The sequence below is a fragment of the Diabrotica virgifera genome, chromosome 4 (assembly GCF_917563875.1).
Source record: "Diabrotica virgifera virgifera chromosome 4, PGI_DIABVI_V3a".
Taxonomy (NCBI): domain Eukaryota; kingdom Metazoa; phylum Arthropoda; class Insecta; order Coleoptera; family Chrysomelidae; genus Diabrotica; species Diabrotica virgifera.
The window spans coordinates 103,824,115-103,849,668 of NC_065446.1; the positions used below are offsets into that span (position 1 = coordinate 103,824,115).

The 25,554-nt window shown below is 32.5% G+C and overlaps 2 protein-coding genes across 3 annotated transcripts in view; one reads left to right on the top strand and one right to left on the bottom strand.

Annotated features, from left to right (window-relative positions):
* The window catches only part of LOC114326709 (protein-tyrosine sulfotransferase), a 921,489-nt gene that overhangs the window by 554,339 nt on the left and 341,596 nt on the right, over positions 1-25,554 (bottom strand). The gene's annotated exons all lie outside the window — the stretch shown is intronic.
* Positions 10,173-10,805, top strand: LOC126883629 (general transcription factor II-I repeat domain-containing protein 2B-like). Its single transcript, XM_050649282.1, has one exon. The coding sequence runs from the start codon at positions 10,173-10,175 to the stop codon at positions 10,803-10,805; it is 633 nt and encodes a 210-aa protein (XP_050505239.1).

Below are 25,554 nucleotides of genomic sequence, written 5' to 3' on the forward strand. Positions count from 1 at the left end.
AGACCAGTACACGACGTACAAAAATATCGGCGACATTCACCACCGCAGCGAAGTTTATATTTATCCTTTTCGGAGAAAATTTTTTGGCAAACATCACATTTAAAATCAACCATTTTAAAGGCAAGAATAAACTCTTGAAATACCGGTCAATGTCAACGAAAGTAAACAATAATAACAGTGTAAAAAACACTCGTTGATTTTGATAAACAATACGGTTGAGCGAAATGAAAATAATAACTAAAAAATTGTTCATAAACACGAACCACAAAACACTTCACAAATTTCACAATTTTTTTTTAGTAACTTTTATTGCTATCTATTACTATAGCGGATCTACTGAGCTTTATCACACAAAGCAATCACCCTGTATATTGAATTTAAAATTATTTAAGACATTTTTTTTTGTCATTACCTTTTAAACCACAATGCCTGGCAATTAATTCATATTTCTAATAATGTTTAAAAAGTAACGACAAAAAAATTATTCGTCTTAAAATAATTTTAAATTTGATATATTTACCTGTACAAGTGTGCTGCGCAGTAATGAACGCAACCTGTATTAGCAGCCAGATGGCCGGTACGGTGTTCGAGGAAGCATGGGGAATCATATATTAAAGAACCAGTTGTCTTAAAATATTTGTTTTTCCCGACGTTGCTAGCTCTTGGTCCATAAAGTTTAAAAATCACCAAAATAGAATTTGCAGACAATCATGGTTCCATAAAATAGAAGCTTTGTCGGAACAATAAATCACATAACTCTAACACCGTACTATAAACACAAAATGAGAATAGTAAATAATCCATACTACAGTTGTGGTAGAATGGGAACATTAGTACATCTTCTACTTGTGTGTCGGAACTATAGTGTTATGGAAAATGCTTCCACGAAGAACGCATTAAGTGGAATTTGTAGCTGAGGTTGTGTAATTTCGAAAAACGTGCTTGCGCAATCGAAAGAAGCAGTTTTAAACGGTTTAGATCGTTGGTAAAGTGAAAGCTTAAATTCAGCTTTTTTTAGGCATATTTTAAATACCTCATATGAGTCCATGAGAGCCAGAGTGGCCTAACTGATTTTAACATTACTTTACATAATCAAAGAAAATGATCAGAAGCTAACAATGCCCGATTGTTTTAGCAGTTTTATTAATGCGGCAGATTCGTGAAAATATAAAGAATTGCACATTTAATGATACAAGCATATAATTTGGTCCACATATACTGCACATATAAAGGTTCAAACTTAGATATGAGGCCATCTCAGATTTTACCTTTTACAAAACTGGCGAGCGTTCAAAATGGCGGCTATACATATGTGACTAATAGCACGATAACTTTTGAACGAAAAGTTCGATTTCAGCCAAATTTGGCATCAAGGTTCTTTTTTTTTTGATGAATACGATCGAGGTCTTGATCGGAAGAATCGGTTTACCAGAAGTTGTGTTTTTACTGTTTTTTATGTAAAAATATGTTGTTTTTTTTCAATTCGTTCACCCTGTATACATTAATTTTTCAAAAAGGTAATACATACTACCATTAAAATGAGTGTAAACATATGTTTTAGGAAAGATTTTAAACTTTTTAGTTATGTTAATTACCATTTAATAAATGCATAACGTATCTTCACATGTACATATGTGCGGCAGATTCATTTTGAATGCCCGCCATTTTTGTAAAAGACAAAATCTGAGATGGCCTCGTATCTAAATTTGAATCTTTGTATGTGTAGTGTGTGTGGTCCAAATTATATGCTTTTACCATTAAATTCACAATAATTGTTATATTATTTGCCAGAATCTGCCGCACATAGGTTCATAGGTACATGTGAAGATACGTTATGCATTTATTAATTGATAATGAACATAACTAAAGAATTCAAAATATTTCCTAAAAAATATTTTTACGCTCTTTTCAACCCCGGTATTACCTTTTTGAAAAATTAAAATATACAGGGTGAAAGAATGGGTAAAAAAAAACAACATGTTTTTACATAAAAATCAGGAAAAACACAACTTCTGGTAAATCGATTCTTCCGGCTCAAGACCTTGGTCTTAAACATCAAAAAAATAACCTATATACCAAATTTGGTTGAAATCGGACTTTTCGTTCAAAAGTTATCGTGCTATTAGTCACATATGTGTAGTCGCCATTTTGAATGCCCGCCATTTTGGTAAAAGGTAAAATCTGAGATGGCCTTATATCTAAATTTGAACCTTGATGTGTGAGTGTGCAGTATATGTGGTCCAAATTATATGCTTCTACCATTAAATGCACAATAATTCGTATAATATTTGCACAAATCTGCCACACATAGGTATAGTACATGTGAAGATACGTTATTCATTTATTAAATGGTAATTAACATAACTAAAAAGTTCAAAATATTTTCTACAAAATATTTTTACGCTCTTTTCAATTGCGGTATTACCTTTTTGAAAAATTAATATATACAGAGGAAAAAAAATTGAAAAAAAACATGTTTTTACAAAAACCAGTAAAAACACAACTTCTGGTAAACCGATTCTTCTGGTTCACCACATACATCTTGTACATCAAAAAAAGAACCTATACCCCAAATTTGGTTGAAATCGGACTTTTCGTTCAAAAGTTATGGTACTATTAAACACAATACACGTCATGCAGAAAATATGCCTTTAAATAGAATTGTTTCTAGTGTAAATGAGTTTCCAAATATAGACTTTATGGGAGTCACACTAAATGCTTTTAAGCCCGGCCGCACATCAAAGAAACATGAAACGTAAATTACGTTTCATGGAAATAAACCACTGCTAAACAAATATATATCCGGCCATTTATGAGACTCTCCGAAAATAAAAATTTGTCATGAGCATGAATCACATTCGTTTCATTAGTAGGCGGACTTTGAGATTTTTTTAGCAGTGTTTTCTTTTCATGAAACATGTTTTTCGTTTCATGTTTCATGTTTTTCGTTTCATGTTTCTTTGGTGTGCGGCTTGGCTAAAAGAACTATCTCACGTGAATTATTTTAATTTGATTTTAATTTTTTGATGTCGTTAGTTTAATTGTAAGTAATGTAAGTTAACTTGTGTTCAATGTTTAATTTCGACTTTTAATTTTAATTGTAAAATGGAGTTTTCCGTCAATAAATATTAATATATGTATAGCCGCCATGTTGAATGCCCGCCATTTTTGTAAAAGGCAAAATCTGAGATGGCCTCTTATATGTAAATTTCAACCTTTATATGTGCAGTATATGTGGTCCAAATTATATGCTTGTATCATTAAATGTGCAATTGTTTCACATATCGGCCGCACTATATGTTGACCAAGAATCATTATTAGTCAACATATAATTACTAAAACAATCGGACATTGATAGCTTCTGATCATTTTTTTTATTATGTAAAGTAATGATGGCCACTGTGGCTCTCATGGCCTCATATTTGTTGCCAAAACTCAGAATCAAAAACTCAGAATTTTCATGTTATAGGTTTTGAAGATTAGGCTCTAATAATGCAAATTCAGTAGCGACCACTCGACCAGTCAACGGAATTGGTAAATTTCGTGTTCTCATAAAAATCATAAAAAATCGCAAAAATCGCGCAACCTTTATTTATTTAACAGCTTTATCGAAAATACACAACTTGCGTATGAAAGCTGCACTCTTCACCTTTAAAACACATGTTGATTTTTGTCGATAGGATACTCTTATCAAAAGATATCGAATTTTTGCCGTCAAGTTGATCCAAAATGATTGTTGAATAAATTGATTTCACACGTGTAACGACATTCAAAATCGCCGGTCGTTTCAAGCTTTGTTTCTGAGAGAACGGCTGATTCTACACAAAGAGTAGGTACACCAAATATTATAAATATATTGTTGTTCGAAATTATCTCAGCTACATTTTTTATTTAAAATATTTTTCCTACGGTGTACAGATTCTTGGTAAATCAATAATCTTCGGTTTTATTCTTTGAGCGGCAAATTTTTTTGCATCTTTTTGAGGTCGCAAAAATTGACATTCTCGGCAAAATTCAGCTTGTTCGTATTATTTTTAGAGGGCAAATCTCTGACGACTGGACTAAAAGGTTATAATTTTTGTGACAAAATATTTGTTTAGAGTTAATCAAATAGTCCAAACGCTAAAATATTGCTAAACCTCTAAATTTTAAAGAATGGCTTGGATTGACATGAAATTTGGCATACATATGGCTAACATGTCAAAGAAAAAAAGTAATATGGTGCCGAAGTGTGCTTATGTCCTGGGGGTGAGTTTCACACCTTCCCGGGGGTGAAAAAATGTTCAAAGTAAGTCCGGAAATGGGCAAATTCACTAATTCTAAGCAACGTTTGTTCTATAGCGTTTTTTCACTAAGTTGATACTTTTTAGACCGGTCTAGTTAGACTCAAAAATAGGAGTGAGGCTACAATAATTACCATCAAGCTGAGAATTGGTAGGATTGTTCAAAATACCATCATAAATGAAATCTAAAAAGTCCTCATAAATCCGACCCCTGCTAAAAAATTTACGCGGGGTCAAATGTCACCAAATATGGTTTTTAGCGATTTTCAGCGAAATGGTAAGTTTTGTCGTAAAATCAGTTCTAACAAAAAATGTAGATTAGATAATTATCTATAAAAAATATCCTAATAGTTTTTTTCCTAAGAGGCACTGTTTTTGAAATACAACGATTCAAAGAGTTGAAAGACTTCTAATCGTCATAATATATGTATTAGTACACCAGGTGTATACATCACTGAAGCTGTAATACAAGTAAACATAATATTCTACGGTCAACTTAACTTATATTACACATAATAATATAAGATTATAAATATGATAATGTTTCTACTATACAGCTTGCGGTCTACCGAGGGATGCAATGTATAAGCTGTATTATATTACAGTGCCAACAAAAAAATCTTCACAAAGTGAATGTAAGGCGAAAATAATAAGAATTATTTGAATTTTACGGCTTAATCCCAACAAAAATACACAACAAAATACAACAAATGACAAAGTATTAACTTATAATAATTCTTTTTATTTATGCGCCTTAGTTCAATTTGCAAAGATGGGTTTTGTCGGAATAAACACGTTCGTCAGCTAATCTAATCACCATACCTATTCTCTTCTCAGAAGGGTTTGAACATAATAATGAAAGACAACTTTCTAGGCAAAATGTTTATTGCTAAGTACTAATAAATACTTATGCAAATTACACCGTAATTTTCCTGGGTGGCGAAATCCTTCAGGTAGATGGCAACCTCGAGGTATTAATTAGTCTTGAGTACTACTCTGGAGTGAAAATACGTGTTAAACCTATATTTTTTTATCGTGTATTTCATGTTACTTTCATTGTTATAACAAAAATGTCAGAATATTGTTTTATTTGCGCTAAAATTTTAACTGAAGGTGAAATTGTTACCGTTGAAGGTGGTATAAAAACATTAATCAATGCAAGTACTGAAAGAGCTGACGGATTTTTAGAATTTCCTAAACAGCAGAAATCTGTGAACATACATGTGGAGTGTCGTAAAAGTTATACTCGAAAGTGTTCTATTGCTGCAGCTATTAAAAGACAATATGAAAAACAAGAAGCCAGTAGATCGACCAAAAGTCCTCCTCTTACTAGAGCACGTGTAAGTGAACCAGCTATTTGTTTTAAAAAACAATGCTTATTTTGCGGCCAGGAATGTAATGAAGAGCGTGAAAAAACCCAGGATGAACAAGAAGAAGAAGAAGAAGAAGAACAAGAAGAAGAAGAACTAGAAGATGAAGAAGAGGAAGAAGAACAATGAGAAGAAGAACAAGGGAAGCAGAAGTATTAGAAAATTATGAACCAGTTTGATAAATTTCCCTTTTTTTAATTTATACCGCTTTATATAAAGTTTTATCATTTTTAACCCTTGCCAATATCAATTATTAAATAGCTTTAAATTAAACAGAATCATAACAGATCCGTGGAATAGGCCTACTGGGGAAACCACGTTAAAAAAACGCGCTAAGTACACTACCTCAAAGGTGGTGTGGAAACGTGTGCGCATATTATGACGATTACCACTTTTGAATAGTTATATCTCAAAAACGGTGGCTCCCAGGAAAAAAAGTAATAAGACATTTTTTATAGATAATTATTTAATCTACATTTTTTGTTAGAGCTAATTTTACGATAAAACTTACCGTTTCGCTGAAAATCGCTAAAAACCATATTTGGTGACCGTAAGTAAACAAACCGAGACTCGTTAACTGTTACAAAGAACAATCCTGAATCAGATTTACAATGTATAAAATTTGTAAATCATCATAATATGTGATTTACAATGTATACACATTTTACACAATGTATACACATTTTAAATCATATTATATTAAATCATGATTCAGGAGTGCCCCTTGTAACAGTTAACAGTCGCGGTTTGTTTACTTCTACTACATCTTGAGTGTGAATGTAGAGTAGACCTAGAAGAAGCAGAGTTGTAGCTAATGAAAAATAGTTGAAAGACTGATAAGTTTGTACACACTTGAATGAATAAGGGAAAATGAAAATGTAGTATGTAAAAGTGTGTAAATAATTTTATTTCCTTAGCTGAGCGCTTTCGACATAAACGTCATCATCGGAGCTAATGGTCAAATACTAAAAAAGTACCGCTACATAGAGGTGTAAACAAGTGCATCTTAGGAATGTAAATTTGATTTTTAAATTTTGAATGCTAACTTGGTCCTCCGTACAACAGCAAACAGCAAAAAAACAGAAAGAAACGGCCACATACACGTTGCACAAAAACATATAAACTTTTTTCATGGTCCGGGTGTCGATATCACCCGCCCATCCTTGGCCTAGTAACAACAGCTGACTGACAGAAAAAAAAACAGAAAGAAACGGCCACATACACGTTGCACAAAAACATATAAACTTTTTTCCCCGGACCATGAAAAAAGTTTATATGTTTTTGTGCAACGTGTATGTGGCCGTTTCTTTCTGTTTTTTTGCTGTTTGCTGTTGTACGGAGGACTAAGTTAGCATTCAAAATTTAAAAATCAAATTTACATTCCTAAGATGCACTTGTTTACACCTCTATGTAGCGGTACTTTTTTAGTATTTGACCATTAGCTCCGATGATGACGTTTATGTCGAAAGCGCTCAGCTAAGGAAATAAAATTATTTACACACTTTGACATACTACATTTTCATTTTCCCTTATAATGAAAAATAGGTTCATAGTCGTCAAATTCCAAATCGAATATTTCAACGTGAAATAACGAAGAAATGAAGAACTTTTTGGGGAAAACTCATAAAACAATTTTTCTGAAACTGTTAAAAAAAGCTTTATTTTTGTTTTTTTTTTTTAGTTTCTATGATCAAAACTAGCAAGTTACGCTCAAAATAAAGTTAGTCCCTTGTTTTTGGTAAAAATCGTGGAAATCACCCTCTAATTAACATCTCAAATGAAATTAATCGTTACCGCTTTACAACTTACTTTACTTATGTATTGTTTATATAAATATGATATATGAGTGCACGAGATGCAAAACTCGCTTATCGACAAAAATTAAAAAAAATATGTTAAGCACGCCATCTTATTCGTATAATATTTAATTATTATTTTACATAAGTATTTGGAGCAAAACTAGTTTTTTAACACACGAAAAGCTATCCCAAAAATCATGACTTGATGCAAAACTCGCTTTATGCATTGATGCGTGCGATGCAAAACTCTCTTTTTGTAAGGCGTCCAATCACAGCATCGGATTTTACTCACGTGTTTACTGGTGTGATTCGACCGTTTGAATCATTTGAATTTGAATCAATATTAAAATTAAAGTGTAAACACAACGCGATTAAACAAATTCCAACACTCTGACACTCTAACTTTTTTATTTGCGTACACGTTAGCGTGTACCTAGACACAGCGTTATATTTAGCTATATTCTTCTTCTCCTTCTTTAGTTTATTGGCCTCCACCTACTTGGGTATTTTGCCAGCTCGTCGTCGGGGAATAAAGGAAAAATATTTATATTCTAATGACATTTATCGTATGTCGTTGTAATAATATATACCTGTTTGTTGAGATTGAAGTTTGATACAGTTTTTGAAGGAAAGGAAAGAAGGTTTACTATTGAAAATAAAACCATTTTGTAAAAGTACAAATTTTCTATGAATAGTTCAAACGATCAAAAACACTTTTAACGTCACATAACTGTATTTTTTACTGACGTTTATAATGTCTAATTTAAAATTATATATACAATTGGTGTAGAATGTAAACATACAACGGCGTGACGTCACGAAGCGTTTTGGGGTGGCTGGTATAAGTTGAATTTTTGGTCGTCTTTAGGCGCCAAACGAAAGACAAACAAAACTTTTTTATCTTTGATACAGGTTCTAAATTATGTTCTGTTGTGATTTATAACATTTTTTTCGAATTTAAAATTTTATTCATAAGTAACTGTTTAATTGCTTTGTGAATAAAAATTTTTCCAAACTACTTCTGTATCCCTTTTTGGGTGCAAAACTCGCTAAATGCTTTCTTTTTTCTTCATTTTTTTAATCTTCACTATTTTTTCAAAATATGTTAAAAACTATTAGAGATGTATATGTTCTAAAGCAGGGTTGTCCAACTGGCGGCCCGCGGGCCGCATCAGGCCCGCGAGGCTATTGTGGCCCACGTAAGATTTTCGAAAAGCATATATTTTCTTTAAATGCTGCCACTGTGAAAAAAGATTTTTTAATTTATATTTTATGGTTTAGCAGTGTTTTTACATCACAAGTACTGTACCGCGTGCCGCTTCGCGGACGTGTAACGAACACAATCGTCCTCCACCACTATGAGAACTGCACTGATTACTGCGCATCACAGTTCACGCAGGCCACACCTCCCACTGCTTACCATCCGTCGCCAGCCGCCATCGTGCCAGTGTGCTACTGACACGTAGGCTAGTCGGCTAATCTATTACGTTGCTAGTGAACAGTGAACTTGATTAATTCTTTGTCTTGATTCCTCTTATACAATAATGAGTGTAAAACGGAAAATTGATAGTGAGAACATAATTTACAAAGAAAGTTGGGACAGTATGATTACTTGATTGCTAACAATAATGGAAAGTTGCAGTGCTTAGTGTGCATGAATGTCTTTTCAGTGCCTAAAGAATATAATGTGAGAAGACATTACACAACAGTGCATGAAAATAAGTATGCTACGTACACAAATGAAAGTCGGCGTGTCCTAGTTGCAGATTTGAAGAAAAAGCTTAAACAGCAAACTGGTATGTTCAGTAAAATATTACACTCTCAAACGCATTCTTTGCATGCATCTTATGCCGTATCGCTTGAGCTGGCAAAGGCAAAAAAACCTTTCACTGATGGCAATTTGATAAAAAAATGTGCTGTTAAAATGGCCAAAGCTTTCAGTGATTCTAAAATGGCGGAGAAATTTGAATCAGTGCCACTTTCACATCAAATCATACAAAGAAGGATTGTTACTATGGGTGAGCAAGTAGAAAAATCTATGCTTAGCCTGGTTAAGAAAAGTTCATATTTCTCACTTTGTTTGGATGAAAGCACTGATCAAACCGATGTTAGTCAGCTGTTAATATTTGTGCGCACTACTTTTGATGATTTTACCAGTAAAGAGGAGTTATTTGATATTTGTCCTCTTTATGGAACAACAAAAGGAAAAGACATCTATGAGGCTGTGAAGAAAACAGTTGACAGAATTGGAGGCTTTGATAAATGTTCAGCCATAGCAACAGACGGGGCCCCATCAATGACAGGTAAAAAAATGGATTAGTGGGTCTGCTTCGAGAGAATGGTGTCACTTGCCCAATAATTCATTGTATTATACATCAGGGAGCTTTATGTGGAAAATCAGTCAAGGAAGATCAAGTTTTCCAAACCGTGATTAAGATAATAAATATGATTAGAGTTGGAAATCGATCTCTTTTACACAGGCAACTTAGCAGTTTTTAGTGGAAACAGAGGCCGAGTATGGAGACTTGCTAATGTACAACCATGTAAGGTGGCTGAGTGCAGGAAAGTGCATGGAACGATTTTTTGCCATAAGAAAGGAAATCCCTGCATTCCTCAACAAATACGTTTCATCTGACACAACTGAACTGGAAGAGAAGTTTAAGGATCCAGAATTCTTAAGACAGTTAACTTTTATAACAGATCTGACTAATCATCTTAACATGTTAAACTTGAGTCTTCAAGGAAGAAACCAGACGGTTTCAGATTTGATCGGAATGATAAACGGATTCCGGAATAAGCTGAACGTGTTTAAACGTGCTTTGGAAAAGAACAACCTGACACACTTCCCTAGCTGTCTGCAAATAGCAGAAGAATTCAACGGTGAGGAAAACATTGAGTTTTCATCCTGCATTTCACAAACTAAACAAGTTATTGATGAATTCAATACAAGATTTGAAGAAATTGAAAATCTCAAAAGCAGTGTACTACTTTATAATAACGCTCTTGGAGCAACCATTGATGATCAACCACCCAACATACAGCTTGAGTTATGTGATCTTCAAGCAGACATGTTCCTAATCACCAGACAAGAAAAGGGACCTGAATTTTTCAAATTACTGTCAAAGGAGAAATTCCCAAACCTGCGAGATTTTGGACTGAAAATGACGTCAATGTTCGGAAGCACATATACATGTGAAAGTGCCTTTTCCTCCATGAAATACATAAAAAACAAAAACAGAAGCAACCTTACAGATTCTTCCTTACGTCATCTTATGAGACTGTCTACAACTGAACTGGAGGTGGACATTTCTTCATTGGTGGATGAAGCCGATCGACCACAGTCCTCACACTAATTGGATACATCTTTTTCGTTGTTTTTGCAATGTTTGTCTTGATTATTGAAAAGTGTTATCAATAAATTTTCCGTTTATAAAAAAATGTAGCTGTTGAGCAATAAAAGAAATAATACTCTTTTTTGTTTTAATTATTTTTATACCTCACTTTATTTTGTTATTACTTGTAACAAAATTATTATATGGCCCGCGAAAACATCAAAGGTTTTAGTTTTGGCCCTTGAGGCATTGCAAGTTGGACACCCCTGTTCTAAAGGGACGCTAACAGTATTAATTGATTATTAACAAATATAATGCAAGAAACGTTTTTTGCACTTTTCTCAAATTGCCTTTACATGCAATAAGCGTTTTGCATCTCGTGCACTCATCTGAGTTTCATCGGTTCAAAGTGCTTATTTTTGAAAGGGCTTCAGTGAATAGAGCTTGAACAAGTCACTAATCCAAAATATTCGAAAAAGCAAAACATACATTTTTTACTGTTTGAGACTTTTGGTATCAGTAATAATTTTAGGTTATTTTTTCAAAATTAAAAAAATTTACTTTAAAACCAAATTTTTTCAAAAATAAACATTTTGAACTGATGAAACTTACAGATCATATAAATAAGACATAAATAAAGTAACTTGTAAAGCGGTAACGATTAATTCCTTCGAGTTGCTAATTAGGGGGTGATATCTTGATTTTTTTACCAAAAAAAAAGGGACCAACTTTATTTTGAGCGTAACTTGCTTACTTTTGATGCTAGAAACTTTTTAACACTTTAAAAAAGTTGTATTCAGTTTTCCCCAAAAAGTGCTTCTTTTTTTGGTTATTTCTCGTTGAAATATCGATTTGGAATTTGACGAATACGAAAATATTTTTCATTAGCTACAACTCTGCTTCTGCTGGGTCTAGAGACCTTATGGATACATTTTTTTCACTATTTCATAAGCCATTCATTTATTAAGAATATTTTTTTTCTATAAAGTAGTTACTTTTTGAGTTATTTGCGGAAAACCGTCTATTAACGTGGTTTTTTGTTGAAAAATGAACATATTCACTCGTAACTCGAAAAATATTGATAGTGAAAAAACTCTATAGAACAAAAGTTGCTTATAATTGGTCAGTTTATCCAATTCCGGACCTACTTTGGTCGTATATATTAACCCCCAGGTCAAAAGCACACATCGGCACAATATCACTTTTTTCTTTGACATGTTAACTATGTGTATGCCAAATTTCATGTCAATCCAAGCGGTTCTTTAAAATTTGGAGTAAAAACCGTGGGTATATGGGCTATAAAGAGATTAATTAATTGATTAATTAATAACTTTTTAATCACTCCATTTGATGGTGAGTACAGAACCTAGACCGTTGATTGAAATATTATATATTAATCAACGCCTGGACCTAGACCTACACACAACTAAACTTATATCTAGAATCACCATGTATTTCAAAGCAATATTTTTTATTTCTTTTGAAAAAACTTATCATTGCGAAGAATAAAGTTTTTTATTGAAAATATAGTCCGTGCTTTAACGGTAAAATATTGCAAAACCTCTAAATTTTAAAGAACCGCTTGGATTGCCATGACATTTGGCATACACATAGCTAACAAGTCAAAGAAAAAAAGTGATATTGTGCCGATATGTGCTTTTGCCCTGGGGGTGCAAGTTTTAAGTAACTTTTGTTCTATAAGTCTAAACTCTTGTTCTATTTTCACTAAGTCAATACTTTTCGAGTTATTTGGCAGTGAATATGTTCATTTTTTCAACAAAATAACCACGCTTTTAGACGGTTTTTCGCAAATAACTCAAATAGTAAGTATTTTGTCGAAAAAACATTCTTAGCAAAAATATAGCCTGTAAAACATTAAAAAAAAATGGTGTATATATCACGTCTCTACACCTAGTAGAAGCAGAGTTATAGCTAATGAAAAATAGGTTCATATTCGTCAAATTCCAAATGGAATGCTTTAACGTGAAATAACCAAAAATGAAGCACATTTCGGGGAAAACTCATTACAACTTATTTAAAGAGTTTAAAAAAAGCTTCATTTTTGTTTTATAAAAAAAATTTCTAGCATCAAAATTAAACAAGTTACGCTCAAAATAAAGTTAGTCCCTTTTGGTTTTGGTAAAAAAATCGAGAAAATCACCCCTAATTAGTATCTTAAATCAACTTAATCGTTACGACTTCACAAGTTTCTTGACTCTTGTATATATTGTTTATATGATCTGTAAGTTTCATCGGTTCAAAGTCCTTATTATTGAAAGGGCTGTAGTTAAAAGGGGTTGAGCGAGTCACTAATCACGAATGTATGCAAATTTAGAAACACCAAATCTTAATCAATTTTTGTCTAACAGAAAAACACAAAAACACATGATATTCAGAAAAGCAAATCTGACTTTTTTTGTTTTTCGAGATTTTTGGTATCTCTAACAATTTTTAAGTTATTTTGAAAAAACCATATTTTTCAAAATTTAAACTTTTAAAAATTTTACTTTGAAACCAAATTTTTTCAAAAATAAGCACTTTGAATCGATGAAACTTACACATCATATAAACACAACATAAGTAAAATAACTTGTGGAGCGGTAACGATTAATTTCATTTAAGTTGCTAATTAGGGGGTGGTCTTCCCGATCTTTTTTTTGCAAAAACAAAAGGGACCAACTTTATTTTGAGCGTAACTTGCTTAAATTTAATGCTAGAAACTTTTTGTAAAAACAGAAATAAAGCTTTTTTTAAATACTTTAAAAAAGTTATAATAGGTTTTCCCCAAAAAGTGCTTAACTTTTTGGATATTTCACGTCGAAATATTCTATCTGAAATTTGGTGAATATGAATCTATTTTTCTTTGGCTATAACTCTGGTTCTACGAGATCCAGAGACCTAACGTATACACCACTTTTTTTACTTTTTTATAGGCTATATTTTTACTAAGAACATTTTTTTATACAAAATACTTACTTTTTGAGTTATTTGCGAAAAACCGTCTAAAAATGTGGTTATTTTGTTGAAAAATGAACATATTCACTCGCAAATAACTCGAAAAGTGTTGACTTGGCGAAAAAGCTCTATGGAACAAAAGTTACTTAAAATTAGTCCGTTTACCCATTTCCGGACTTATTTTGGACATATATTTTTTCACCCCAAAGAGGGGGTGAAAGTCACCCCCAGGGCAAAAGCACATATCGGCACAATATCACTTTTTTTCTTTGACATGTAAGCTAGACGTATGCCAAATTTCATGTCAATCCAAGCGGTTCTTTAAAATTTAGAGCAAAAACCGTGAAAGAATGGACTAATAAACAAATCGATAAGACAATCAGATAGGACAGCTCGGTACGGTATGGGATATTTGCTTGAGTTGCAAATTGAACGAAAATAAATGATTTAATTTTTTCGTCCAAAAACGAAAATATGCCTCATGTGGGGTTATAGAACTTACAACGGGGAAAGATATTGGTCTTGTGGAGAAAGTAATGTTCTCAGAGGGACATAGCTGCAGAGCTAGGCGTAACACAGGGCGTTCTGTCCAAAACCTATGCTAGGTAACAGGAACTAGGAAAGCTCAAAAATAAAGCAAGGGAAAGTCGCCAAAAAATAATACCGGCTTGCCTTAATCGTTTAATTGTGCAATAAGCTGAAAGACACCCAACCATTTCTCACCTGCAGCTCCAAAGGCAGCTTTTGGAAGCAGCAGGTGTAACTGTTTCAGTTGAAAGGATAAGAAGAAGAATTCGTGCCAAGAAGTATACAGCAGGAGACAGTTAAGGGTTCTCGAGTTATCCAGGCAGCACAAGATTGATCGCCTAAATTCGTGTTTTCGCCACGAAAACTGGAACATTGGGAATTGACAAAATGTGCCATTTTCAGAAAAAGTCAGGATTTGTGCAAAATCAGATGACCCACGAAATCGTGTACTTAGAGATCGAGGAAGACAAGCAAGAACGAGAACAGTCAGATGTGTTCACAAATATAAAAGGGGAAATGTACTGTTCTGGAGAGGAATTGTGATCCGTTCAAAAACTCCTTAAATTTCATCCAATCAACTTTAACTGCTCACAGGTATGTTGATATCCTGTAGTTAGGCTCTGGAGAGGTGTAACAGGAGAAAGTTTAATTTTCATGCATGATAATGGACCTCCAGAGAATTAGGATCAGCAGAACATATGATATTAAATTGTAAAATTAAAAAACAGGAAATTAATAATTTTATTGATCAAATTGTTGACTGTAGTAACATACAAAAACCTTTCAATTTACAATCACTTATTGTCAGTCAAAATATAAATACATATGAGATCCTAATTAAACACATTCTTAATATTAAACTAAAATTGTGAAAACCTATATTTAAGATTCCTTTGTTTAACCCAATTGTGTACCCATTTTCCGTGGTCTGGTCATGTTTGTGTCTTTTGCTCTGAAAGACCCCTGTACAACAGTGTTCCTCGTCAATTCCTCTAATCGTTAAAAAAATAATATAATAATAAATAATTAAAAATAAAATAAAAAAAAGAATACAAAAAAATAAATAAATAGATAAATAAATAAAAAAAAATTATAATAAAATAAAAAAAATGAAAAAAATAAAATAAAAAAAAAAATAATAATAAACAACAAAAAATAATAATTATATACATGATTAAATAGCACAGAGTAATTAAAAATAAATACAAATGTAAAAAAAAATATTGAAGTGTAAATCATTGTTATCACGGTAGATAGTATGATATAATACATAGTCAATGCTTGTAAACATATGTCTCTAGAGCAAAATAAGTTCGGCTAATGGATTAAGTCCACAGTCAAGAAAACCAAGGACACACACACAATGGACCTCCACATACCGAATGACTAGAGACATCATTGAAGCAGAAGGTATCCCTTGTTTGGAGTGACCTGCTTGCTCATCCGAGCTTAACCCTATAGAGTATTTGAGCTCGCCGGGATAATCCACAAAACACCGCAGGGCTAGTGCAAACTGTTCTTGAAGAATGGAGCAACCTACCACAACAAAATGTTAATAATTTGATTAGGAGCGTGCCCCACGCAAACTGAAGCTTACATAAGGACTAGAGGTGATATAGTCCTTTTCATGACCATTTTTCAGTGCGTAACAGTTTTTCCATTTCTCTCTATCGCATTAAATTGTATGTGACAGAAAAAGGCACGTCGGTGATTACAGACATTTATAACGTTTCTTCTAGTTATTCTAGTTGTCGATAGATGGGGCCATAATCAAAAAAGAATTATTTATTAAATAAAATAATAATATTATCACTATAATCTGTACAATTTATAAGACTATACAAATCAAAGAAAATACTATTTTATAAATGCAATAGACACAATTGATTTGTTTTTATTCCAAATTGAAAATAAAATGTGACAACTGTCAGATTTAACTAAAATGTCATGTTAGAATAAATGTCATAAATGTGTATTATCACGGACTTACCTTTTTTTCTATAATTTGTGACGCACTGAAAAATGGTCATGAAAAGGAGAATAACACTGACTACAAAAAAAAAAACAAAAAAAAAAACAAAAAAAAATAAATAAAAACAATTTAAACATTTAGGGAGGCCCTTAACATATGTGAGAAAATTAAAATTTTGAAATTTCACCCTCTCACCCCCCAAAATTGTTCCATTATACATCAAACTTAAACGTGCAAAATTTCATGAAAATCGGTGAATATTTAGAGGTGGCCCCGGGTCTGGAAGTTTCGTATATTCGTTATTCATGTTAGTATATTGCAATTATAAAATAATGGGATATATAAAATAATTTTAATAATTTATTAATAAACATAAATAATTTCTATGATCTTTAACACCTATAAGAAAGATTCACTACAGTTATTACTTCTTATGTTGTTTTTTGTTTTCAAGACTTCGCTTTTTATAGAGCCCGGAAACATTTTTCGATGCTCCGCGACTACTTGCAAGAGGTATTGTAACTGTTCTCCCTTATTAGTGAGTTTTTGTTAAGGTCTTGAATTAGTGCAACTCCTTTTTCTGTCCTATCATTTGTCGTCACGAAATTCTTCACCATCTTTTAAGCTGCCTTGAAACTTTCAGCATCTTTCCATTGAACCGGATCTCTTTTTAAAAAGTCATCAGGAAGTCCAAGCATGTTGAAGAATTGTTTGGAGTTTACAGTAAAAACTTCTCCAGACCTTTGCTCTCCAAAAATGCACAAGATTTCATATCAGTAGGACGTATTAGAGGGTGTTCAGCAGCTTCATTTTCCATAGCTGCAACCATTAATCTTTTGGATTCTGGAAGTATCCTGGAATCAAAAAGACATCGGAAAGAGATGTTCAAATATATATCATAAGTGTTTTTGAAGTTTTTGGCTCGTTACGATGGCACTTCTTTCGTTAAGGAGCTGTTTCCTAAGTCGAAATCATTGAATGGCGCTTCAATAGCTAATGGTGCTTGTATCTAGTCCCTCAAGTATAGGCTGACTGCGAAGAGCGCTGATTTACAATTCCCTTCGGCTCCGCAGCTGTGATTAATTGAATGTGAAGCAACCACATTCTTTATAGCATAGATAACTTTAGACCTCCATCTCGCCTCTGCATGGCTCCAGGATAATAGAAATGAACCAGTTGGAAGCCAGTTCAAAAGTACTTTTGTCTATAATTGAACAGCTGTCTTGAATCTTTCGAAAATACTTATTTGGAGGCTAGATGATTTACTATTCATTACCTCATCAAACACAGATCCACCTATAAGTTCCGAAATGTGGTGGCGGCAGGCTAAAAAAAGTAAGTCCTTTCTGGAGTTATGCTGAAGAATGGTACATGTTCCAGACTTCGGCCCTGAGTCGCATGCAGTAGTATCGAAACATAGAGCTGCGACTTCATGAACAATACTCAATTCCTACAAACATTCCAAAATGGCATTTGCCTGGGCAATTCCCGTTCCATTGTGTAATTTTGGAACACCCAGCAGCTGTTCATATCCACGATTGACATTTGACACAACAACAGAAAGGCGATCCACATGTTTCTTGGAAGTTAAGTCCTCCATTAGCTTACCGTCCAAATGAACAATAACAGGTCCAGAAATTAAAAAGTCTTTTTTTTTTAATTTTGTTGCCATCTTGAATCGAGTTATCTCTCTCTCGCGCTGAATATAGTTGCGATTGATGACTAACGAGCTTACATCATGACCAAGACTGGATACTACATCACTAATAATAAATGTGGCTGTCTTGTACGATACCTGGGTTCTATCGAGGGAAGACGAAAGTTCAGAAGTCATGATTTTGATTCGTGCTCTTTTAGGTAAGGTTTCACCTTCAGAAGTCGCAGCCGCACCAAAGTAAGCATCATCATTGTTGTCCAAGTCCATTTAACCTTCACCAATTTTAATATTCTTTATTCCTGTGCTTAATTGTAGCTGATAGGCGATTAATTATTAATATCTTTAACATTATTGGCAGAAATTCGTAGTACATGACTAATTTCAATTGCATGGGGTCTCAGGGGCCCGGGGCCACCTTTAAATATTTTCAGATTTCAATAAAAATTTATATTTTTAAGTTTCTCCATAATTGGAACAATTTTAGGGGGTGAGAGGTAACAACCGTTAAATTTCATTTTTAAGGGCTACCCTATTAAACATGTTTCGTTTTGCATCGAAATTTTTTATGTTATTGACTTTAAAACAACTAGTTTGAATTTGTTTTTTAAATACTTTATTGTTTTGTTTAATTGTTATGTATTTGTTATTAAATCGATTTAATAGTTATTTATGATATAAGTGTTAAAAGTACAATTTTAAGGCATGCATGTGAAAGTTTGCAGAATGAGCCAAGCGAATTCTGCAATTCACATGAGTGCCTTAAAAATGTACTTTTTAACACGTATATCATACAATATTTTTTCTACAAACGTCTTATATATCAACAATTATAATTTATTCATTCTCAATTACAGGGCAATATCTACAAAAACTTTTACTTGAACTTGACTGACATTCCATTTTTATATTTTTCTTGACATTACATCAAAACTGCCTATACTGTCAATACGTAAATCATAACAACTATAGAATAACATCTACTTTTATTGTTGTATATTCTAACACATTTTAATAGTTTTTTTCTACAAACGTGTTAAAAATGCAATAATACAGTTTAAATTAAATTTTAAAAAACCTTTTAAACCACCTTTTTCAAATTGCGCAAATTGTACTATTAATATTAATGTTAATAAATGAAATATAAATATTTTGACGTTTCACAATTTGACAATTCACTTTACTGTAGGGCCTTAAAATTTTTAAAGCACTCGTGCTTTAAAGTAACATTTTTAACGCTCCTATGGAGTGCTAAAAATTGCATTTTTAACAAGGTTGTAGAGAAAATAAATTATGTTTGACTTCCGTTTTTTAAATCCGCACGAAATAATAAGAAATATCAGATGATTCCATATAAGTTTGGTTGTGTGTAAATAATAAATAGACTTGTGAAAATGAAAACGATGTGCACGATCTCATTTTAGTAAAAAGTATCACCTACCCTACCGGTCTGTGTACATGTTATATCTAACTTGTAATTTATATAATGCAGTCATAAATATTTTCCCGATAAAATGTATTGCACCTCCATACCAGAATATATTTTCTATATTGTGATTGTAATTCAGAAAAGCGGGCAAGAATTCAGATAGATTTACGTTTCAAACTGTTGGTAATATGGTTTATGAGTTCATATACGAGATGTGTATATTAATACACATTATACATACAGTGAGCACGTAAAGGTTGGAATAAAATCATTTTTTCGTAAATGGGCGATTTAAATGGAGCAATAAATTAAGCGAAATAGGTCGATTTTTATTTTTAAATTATGATTTTTTGGCATATCAAAATGATATGGATACTGGATACAAATGAAAAAAAAGTCGCTTTTTGTTTTCGATTGTTTACTGCTAATGTTTACTTACTAACTTACCTTAGTCCAAATGAGCATACAAAAAAAGTTACAGCCCTTTGAAGTCGGCGTTATCGAAATGCCTCCCACTTTTTCAGGTAAATATTTTCATACATGAAATGCCTCCCAGGTACAATCGAAATGCCTCCGGTTTGTTAAGCATTTATGCCTGGTTGCACCAACAGATCTTAAGCTCCAGCTTAGCTAAGCTCTACTTATAGATAGGGCCTGAGTATCACTTACGTTGCACCATAATTTTAGATTCTTACCTTATTATCAATTATATCTATTATTATATTACGGTATTCTTATTGTAATATATTATAATTATATTATATTAATTCTTATGATTTATGATATTCTCGACTTAAGCTTAAGATTTGTTGGTGCAACCGGGCATTAGGCTGATATTTTGTCTACATAATCTCTGTCTAATGAGACAATTTTGCCAAATCATAATTTAAATAGGTACTAAAATGTACATAAAACATGGTAACATAAATATTTCACAGTATGACATATTTCTTTTTAGGAAAGAAACTTGTTAATAACCGACAATCTAATAGCCAGCTTTTCTGGGTTCCGATTCTAATCTCTTCTTAACGATTCCATGAATAGGTACTTTTACATTAATCTTTTTGTTTGTTTATATTGTACTAAATATGTACTAATGTACTAAAAAAAACCTGCAAAGCATTTGTGAAAACAGAAGGATGTGAAAATACGATAATTGAATCAATATTAGATCATAACCACGAGAAGTTGTCTGCCGAAGGCCGAAGTTTACAATAGAAAAGCCGTAAGCAATCCAATAAAAAGAGCAGCCGTGGAAGATCTCAGCGAAAAACCAATGAAGCTCATCTGTAAAGAACTTAAAAGACAAATATAGAGACATTTACTATCAATGATATCAATAAGGTGAGACAAAATTTATATTATGCTAGAACCACTAATTCTTTAATTAAACTTCCCAAAAATATATCTGAATTTCATCAAGCTCTTGATTTATCTTCTATTATGACAAATAGAAATGAAAATTTTATAATTAAAAATGACAAAGATAATCATATTGTTATATTAACATGCTTTTCAAATCTTCGTTTTCTTTCGACTGTTTCCAATTATTGGTATGTTGACGGAACTTTTGAATACTGTCCTCGTTCTTTCACTCAATTGTTAAGTATACATGGCTTGAAAAATGGACATTATATTCCTCTTGTCTTTTGTTTACTTCAAGATAAAAAGTCGTATTCATATTATCTCGCTTTTAAATATATCATAGAAGAATGTTTTACAATTAATTGTCCTCTATCCTCTAAAGTAACAACTTCAAACTTTGAAATTTCCATTCATAATGATATTCGTATGGCATTTCCTGAAGCAGATCTTCATGGATGTCGTTTTCATTTGGGACGGGCATGGTATAGAAAGGTTCAAGCACTGGGATTAGCTCCAGAATACCAGAAAAAAGGTGTTAACTCAATCGAAATTACGCATTTTCTTATTTATATTTTTGGTCTTTCATTCTTATATCCTGAAGTTCTTAGCGATTTAGCGATTTTTTTGCTATACGTTTGGCAGAAATTAAACCAGTCGATGAAAGAGTCACCCAGTTTTGTGATTATCTTGTTGATAATTACATATCTGAAAATTTGACATTTCCTCCACATCTTTGGGCTGAGCACTCTTCATCCTTACAAAGGAGCACAAACCCATGCGAAAGTGTTCATTCCAAGTATAATTCTTCTTTCTACTGCCCTCATCCCAACATTAATAATTTTATAAATATAATTTTACACTTTCAAATAAATACCTATATTAAAATAAATTCTGTTTCGACACCAAAAAAAGTGTTGCCGAAAGTAAAGCAAAAATAAATTTTCTAAATGAAAAAATTTTAGAATTAAGAGAATGTAAAATAAATAGATTAGAATTTGTCACAGTAGTATCATATAAATTTAGGAAAAATATTTTGTAATTTTATATTTCTATACACATTTTGTAATATTTTCCAAATAAGTTTTTTGTGATGTTATTTTTAATAAATCTATAAAATATGTACTTATTATGTTTTTGTATTTTCTGTTATAGTTATTAAGGTACCAAGGGTATTATAAGGATAATAACGTTTGAGGTCAATGGTGTATATACCGAGGGCCTTTGGTCCGAGGGATATACGTTGACCGAAATATCGTATTATCTATAATACCCGCGGTGCCTTCAACGTTTAATGTCCGACTAAATTATTTTTTATATGCAAAAAATTTGAGTGAATTTTGAATTAATTAGTTTTAAAATAAGTACATTTGCCAGCAATAGTGGTAACGTAATTGTGGTAACCATAGTTTTACTTAGGTTGTTATTTGTCAACTTGACAGTATTTAACTAGCCATTTAAATTTAATGCCCTAGGGCGTTAGGCGTTGTTTTTAAAAATAACGCCCTAGGGCATTTGTATCATACTTAACTGACTTCGAAATCATGTCATTATTTGTCAAATAATATACCAGTCGGACATTAAATTATTAATGTCCGACTGGTTTATTATTTGACAAATAATGACATTATTGCGAAGTCTATTAAATACGATATAACGCCCAAGAGCGTGTTATTGACAAATAACGCCCTAGGGCCTATTAAATTTAAATAACGAGTTAAATACTGTTAAGTTGACAAATAAAACTCTAAATAAAACTATGGTTACCACAATTACGTTACGACTATTTCTGGTAAATGTACTTATTTGAAAACTAATTAATTCAAAATTCATGCAAATTTTTTGCATATAAAGAATAATTTAGTCGGACATTAAACGATGAAGGCACCACGGGTATTATAATAATAACGCTTTCGGTCAACGTATATACCTCGGGCCGAAGGCCCTCGGTCTATACACCATTGACCTCAAGCGTTATTATCCTTATAATACCCTTGGTACCTTAATAACTATAATAACAAAAAATAATGGTTATTATAAACTATATTATAATGGTTATAAAACTAATTGTATATGTATAAGTAGTTAGTTGAAATTTATAAATACCGCCTAGTTTGAATAATGTTTAATACATAAAGGTTGAGAATTAAATAACAAAATACCAATTTTGCCAAAAATTTACAAAGGGACGAAGATGTGGCAACGTTTCACCTTCACATAATGATTAGAAGCATGTAATTTATTTAAAGCTTGGGAGGCAATTCATATGTGACCATTTTAGCGACAGGTAAGATACCCTTTTTCGGGAGGCATTTCATATGCGGCCTTTGAAGTTACAAGATAAAAATCGATTTTTTCCGATATATCGAAAACTATTGGATATTTTTTAATTAAAATGGACACGTGCCATTCTCATGGCAGGAACATTTTAAAAATAAATTATAGTTAAATTTGTGCACCCCATAAAAAATTTATGGGGTTTTGTTCCCTTAAACCCCCCCCCCAAACTTTTTTGTACGTTCCAATTAAACTATTATTGTGGTACCATTAGTTAAACACAATGTTTTAAAAACTTTTTTGCCTCCCAGTACTTTTTGGAAAAGCTAGTTTGTATCGAGATATTTTGAATATTTGTCAAATCCACCACATATTTGTATACTGTTACGTACGATTGTAGAGACCTGGTAAAATATGAATTTTTTTTATAAATTTCAGTTTGAGGTATATTTTGAACCATATTAGAAAATAAGCCACATCTCGATAAAAGGTGCCTCATCGGAAAAATACTAAGAGGCAAAAAAGTTTTAAAAACATCCTGTTTAACTAATGGTACCGCAATCATAGTTTAATTGGAACGTACACAAACATTTGGGGGGTTTAAAGGCACAGAACCCCCATAAAATTTTTATGTAAACATATTAAAAAAGAAGCCGCATGTCGATTAAAACTGGTTTATCGAAAAAATATTAAGAGGCAAAAAAGTTTTAAAAACATTGTGTTTAACTAAGGGTACCACAATAATAATTAAATTGGAACGTACAAAAAAGTTTGGGGGGTTTAAGGGAACAAAACCCCCATTAAATTTTTATGGGGTGCACAAATTTAACTATAATTTATTTTTAAAATATTCCTGCGATAAGAATGCCATGTGTCCATTTTCATTAAAAAATATCTAATAGTTTTCGACATATCGGAAAAAATCGATTTTTATCGTGTAACTTCAAAGGGCTGTAACTTTTTTGTGTGCATATTTGTACTAAGGTAAGTTAGGTTCAATCGAACTATTTTTGGTGCCAGAATATGCGATTTAATTTATGACCGACCTGTATTTTTGTTACACCCTGTATATTTTTTAATTTTTACTCAATAATCTTAAATTATGATGGTTATGGTGTTACGGCTATACGTTTATAGCATCGTTAAAGTTTATTGGCTCCCAGCTCTGGATGTGATAACCACCTAATTGTTTTAATTGTTTAGTCCATTAGAATGAAAACTGATTGATACCGTTATTCAACAGCGGCAGATATTAATTGTATGCAAACAAAAAATAGTTGCCACTTAGTAGATTGATGCGATCGACAGAAATTTACATTACATGTAATTTAAGTCGATTTCCATTGTGAATATTGATGGGATTTATATATTTTGTGTTTAACAATTTTATGTTTGTGAAAATGATACATACCAATCAAATTGTAGTCTCAACCTAAAAAAACGTCCATACATATTTAGTTCAGTAAAAAAGCTGTACGATATTTTTGTGTTGGGACACGTGTACCCAACAACCCTATCAAGAGGCATATGTACTAAATTAGAGAGTCGAAATTATAGAGTAAGACAATGGATGAGAAAAGCACAAAAGAGGTCTGAATTGAACGACATGGCCAATGGCCAGACAGCTAAAGACTCATCCAGACTTAAGAAGAAGTCTTATTCAGGCCAGAAGAAGAATTAATTTCAAAAGCTTTCCTACTACTGTTTCTTATACTATGGCCAAGGTATATGGCCTCTTTTTTATATTAGAAATGAACTCTCTTGAGAGAATCTTCTCAATGCGTACATGATCCGTCCTGGGTATTTTCAAGTCTTCCATAAATCCACATTCAAAGGCTTTTATCGTCTTAAATGTTTACTTTGAGCGTAGAGGCATAAGACTTAATTGTATCGAAGAAAATGACTAGTATTTTTAGATTGGTTGTAAATGTCCCATTTGTGCTTTCAAAGTTAACCAGGGAACCAAGACAAATTAAACCAGACACTCTTTGATGCACTTTGATAAACTGTCTGGCAGCTTTGAAATCAAGAGTGGACTCAAACAGGGTGATGCGTTAGCTCCACTACCTTTTAACCTTGTATTAGAGAAAGCCATGAGGTGGGCCGAAATAAAAACAGAACTGCTATCGGTTCAAGGTCCCAATCTATTACTAGCATACGCAGATGAAATTGATCTAGTTGGAGACTCCATCCTATCCATAAAAGACATCTTCAACAAGGTGGAAGAAGCAACAAGTAAAGTAGGACTGAATATTAATAAAGAGAAGACGAAATATACGTGTATAAATAGGACGATACGAAGAGACAGGATAAGACAAAATGTGACGGTCAACACTTTCAATTTCGAAAGAGTACAACGTTCTAAGTATCTGGGGGCCGTAATCGCAGCTGACAACGATGTTACTGAAGAAATAAAAGACATAATCCAATCGGCAAATCGCTGTCTATTCGCACTGGATAAGCTTATAAAATCAAAAAATCTTACAAGAAGTTCCAAGATCAAAATCTATAAATTCATCGTCAGACCTGTACTAACATATGGATGTGAAACGTGGACCATGGCCAAAGCAAAAGAAGAAAAGCTCAGTGGTTT

Excerpts from the sequence above, each read along its gene's own strand:
- LOC126883629 (XM_050649282.1), top strand. The coding sequence starts at position 10,173 with ATGTTAAACTTGAGTCTTCAAGGAAGAAACCAGACGGTTTCAGATTTG.